At 40.8% G+C, this 4,059-nt stretch overlaps 1 protein-coding gene across 1 annotated transcript; it reads left to right on the top strand.

The window, feature by feature from the left end:
• Positions 1–1,320: 1,320 nt before the first annotated feature.
• Positions 1,321–1,679, top strand: LOC101527518 (ras-related C3 botulinum toxin substrate 1-like; the record flags this gene model as incomplete). Its single annotated transcript, XM_036493424.2, has 1 exon — positions 1,321–1,679. A coding segment is annotated over exon 1 (315 nt), but the record flags the coding sequence as incomplete, so codon positions are not given.
• Between the last annotated feature and the right edge of the window lie 2,380 nt (positions 1,680–4,059).

Raw genomic sequence — 4,059 nt, 5'->3', positions numbered from 1 at the left:
GATGCACATGGAGGAAATGGCAGTCACTGGGGCCTGCAGAGGAAATCTGATAGCAGAGAATGGAGGGCAGAACAAATTAGTTGACTACCCCAGCCAAGCAATGAGCAAATATCTGGGAGAATGGAGACTCTAAGTTGGACCTTGGAAGGATTCCCTCATCCTTGGATTGGCAAGATTTAATAGCATTTCAGAACTATTGAAACTTCTTGAACAGAACCCTCAGAGTATGCCACACACAGGGGACCCTTGGATGACTTTGGGTAGCTGTTCCTCATCCTCAGGTACTCAGTTAGTGGGAGGTTGGGTGTGGCTTCTCCCCTTGTTTACTCCCTGCCCCAGATGCAAGAAGAAGGAAAAGAAAACTTTAAAACACACAGAGGGTATAGCTCAGGGGTAGAGCATTTGATGGCAGAAAACTTTGAAACGATGGTCTCACCCACTTTCTTCTAATCCTCAACCCTTCCCACCGTAATCAACTATATAAAATCATAAAAATAAAATGTGAAAAAAATTTGGTTACAAATTTGATTTAAATGATGATAAGATTTCATAATTTGGGGCCCGGCGGCGTGGCCTAGCAGCTAAAGTCCTCGCCTTGAAAGCCCTGGGATCCCATATGGGCGCCGGTTCTAATCCCGGCAGCTCCACTTCCCATCTAGCTCCCTGCTTGTGGCCTGGGAAAGCAGGCGAGGACGGCCCAAAGCATTGGGACCCTGCACCCGCGTGGGAGACCTGGTTCCTGGTCCTGGCATCGGATCGGCGCGCACCGGCCCGTTGCGGCTCACTTGGGGAGTGAAACATCGGATGGAAGATCTTCCTCTCTCTCTCTCCTCCTCTCTGTATATCTGGCTTTCCAATAATAATAAAGTCTTTAAAAAAAAAGATTTCATAATTTGTTAATAATACAGTGTACTTTTAACTAAGTATAGTGATAAACAAAAACTTTTTGTATTTCACTGGTGTTCAGTAGGATAGTATGAAGGTCTCATGCCACTTTTACTTTACAATAAAGTGAAATAATCTGAACTATAAGTTCTGTATTTTAGGTTAAGTACTATTAATCTCGTGAGTGTTTTCAAAAATCTGTTTATAATAAGTAAAAAAAAAACAATGGGGTATATCTAAGGGTAAATCAACATATTGTATCTTACAAAGGAAAGTGGTAAATTTCCATTTTAATTTCTTTCAGCATTTTTACCTTTTTTCACTTGTCTACAACAGGCAATGCACACAATGAAAATGGATGACTTACATTATGTAAGAGAATCTAGTTTTTCCTTTGAGAATGTCAGTGCTTTTAGAAAAGTATGAATAGCCGCTGGGGCGCCGGGCATTTCTCCGCAGCTCGGCTCGCAGCCGCGCCCATGCAGGCCATCAAGTGCGTGGTGGTCGGCGAGGGCGCCGTGGGCAAGACGTGCCTGCTCATCAGCTACACGACCAACGCGTTCCCGGGAGAGTACATCCCCACCGTCTTTGACAACTACTCGGCCAACGTGATAGTGGATGGCAAGCCGGTCAACCTTGGGCTGTGGGACACGGCGGGGCAGGAGGACTATGGCCGGCTGCGACCCCTCTCCTACCCGCAGATGGACGTCTTTCTAATTTGCTTTTCCCTGGTGAGCCCGGCCTCCTTCGAGAACGTCCACGCCAAGTGGTACCCGGAGGTGCGGCACCACTGTCCCCAACAACAACAACAACAAAAAAGAAAAGTATGAATAAAATAACCAAAATAATAAAATTCTTACAGTGGCATGCAAATATAGGCTCACAGATGACGTCAATGTGAAAACACTGAGAGCACTGATTCTGAAGTTATCAAATATTTAGCAAGTAGATAAATCTGTAAGAATGGAATCAGAGGGCCCGGCGGCGTGGCCTAGCAGCTAAAGTCCTCGCCTTGAAAGCCCAGGGATCCCATATGGGCGCCGGTTCTAATCCCGACAGCTCCACTTCCCATCCAGCTCCCTGCTTGTGGCCTGGGAAAGCAGGAGAGGACGGCCCAAAGCTTTGGGACCCTGCACCCGCGTGGGAGACCCGGAAGAGGTTCCAGGTTCCCAGCTTCGGATCGGCACAGCACCGGCCGTTGCGGCTCACTTGGGGAGTGAAACATCAGTTGGAAGATCTTCCTCTCTGTCTCTCCTCCTCTCTGTATATCCGGCTTTCCAATAATAAAAAAATCTTAAAAAAAAAAAAAAAGAATGGAACCAGAATAACAAGGATGAACTATACTTTGAGTCTCAGGAAGTGAACTGAATTGAGGGAGGGTAACTGAATCTCCATTTGGATATATTCACTTTCCTGTGAGGTCTGTCATTGTTTTCATTCTCCTGGTTGGGATCCATCATTAGGCTAAAAATGTTTTTACCTATAACCATAAATATTACTCTTACTTCTACTACTACTTCTACTACTACTACTACTACTACTAATTGCAGGGACTGACCACAACTCATTTTTGTAAGGCTTGTTCACTGCTTCATTTCAGCGACAGCAGGGTTGATATTCAACTGAAGTTAGATGTGACCCTATGAAATTATTGAATCTCAGTAGGTTCATTGCCCTGCATCCTATATTCTTGCTTTTCCAACCTCAGGTAGGTTCACTTCTAAAGAAACATCCAAGTATCTGTTTGTTACTCAGTACCTATACAGAAAATCTCAAATTATGGAGAATCACTCACTTCCTCTTTTCATGTTGTCCTACAGGTTCTACCTTTTTCTGTTCTAAAGAACAACATGACAGAGTCAGGCCCTTAAATCCTAGTAAGTGTTCTTACCACATCAAATTCCCCAAAAGTAGTCCTATAAATGAAAATTTGGTTCTTAGTTTGAATTTAAGAATAACCTCAGAAGCTCAGCTTATTATAAAGATGATACTTTTGAGGAATCATGTTATTGATTGAAATTAATGTACATTTTGCCTTCAATTTAAAATTCAATTTTAAGTCAAATAAAAAATTGCTTTCTCATGAGTGTTTTCTTTTGATCTTCTGAGAAGATTTGTAGCTTACTAAAGGAGAGGATAAATTGTATCCCCGAAATTGTAAACTTGGGTTTCTAGGCCAATATGTCTGATAGATACATTTCATTGCTTTTCACAGTGTTTACTGTTATCTTTTTTAAAATTAGTGGGCAGCATTAAAGAATAAGCAATTTCACGCAAAGGTATAGATTTCTAGGTTGTTTTGAAAATATCAGATGACTATTTGGGGTTTGTTTTTTCTCTAAAAAGAAACTTGATGAAAGTGTGATGACGCCATTTTCAAAGGGGATATGTACTTTTCCTGATTGGCAAGAATCTTCAACGTTTGTATTGTTTCTCTCATTCTTGAAATTTCCCCATCTTCCCCCTACTGTTGTTTGTTACTCCTGTTTTCCCAGCTAAAAAATTAGAATTTTAACATCACAATGTTATGTTTTCTATTGGCTATACATCATTGCCCTAAAAAATTAACCATAATTGTAGAATTGGGAATTTTGTACATTATAGGATAAAGTGGTATTCTTAGCAATGTTAACTCAGAACGAAAGGTCTAATTAGATTTTTGTGATTTAGAAAAAGCTATTCTCTTTTGTGTTTCTCATTTTTGGCGGCTTTTGTGTTTCTTATTGTCAATGTCTTCCCTGTAGGTGAGCATTTGGAAAGGGAGGCAAGTTTGAACACTTCCTACCTCCTCAGGTGTATTACAGAGCAATATGGAAATGGTTTTGCATATTCAAAGACAAACCTTATAGCCATGGTGCATGACTCTGAAAGCATGTTACTGAGTTTGTAAGGGATGAAATTAGAGGCTTAAACAGATATCTACTTTGATTTCTATTCACTAATTTCAAAGTATAGAAGTAGCAAAAGCAGCCACATCCACTGGAACTCCAATTTACCCATTTCTCCTTATAATGCAAAAAAAAAAAAAAAAAAAAAGACAATAAAGCATGAAGCTGCTTTCCTGTCCTCTACAGTTGTAGGTATGGGGAAACTCCAGGATTACTATTTTTTTCCTTTAAGGACAGATTTGATATTCCTGATGTCATAATTTTATTTTTCCCAAATGTTAGATGA

This window comes from Ochotona princeps, chromosome 12 (genome assembly GCF_030435755.1).
Source record: "Ochotona princeps isolate mOchPri1 chromosome 12, mOchPri1.hap1, whole genome shotgun sequence".
Classification (NCBI taxonomy): Eukaryota; Metazoa; Chordata; class Mammalia; order Lagomorpha; family Ochotonidae; genus Ochotona; species Ochotona princeps.
Note: the sequence above shows the minus strand (reverse complement) of the source record. Positions and strands in the feature narration are given on the sequence as shown.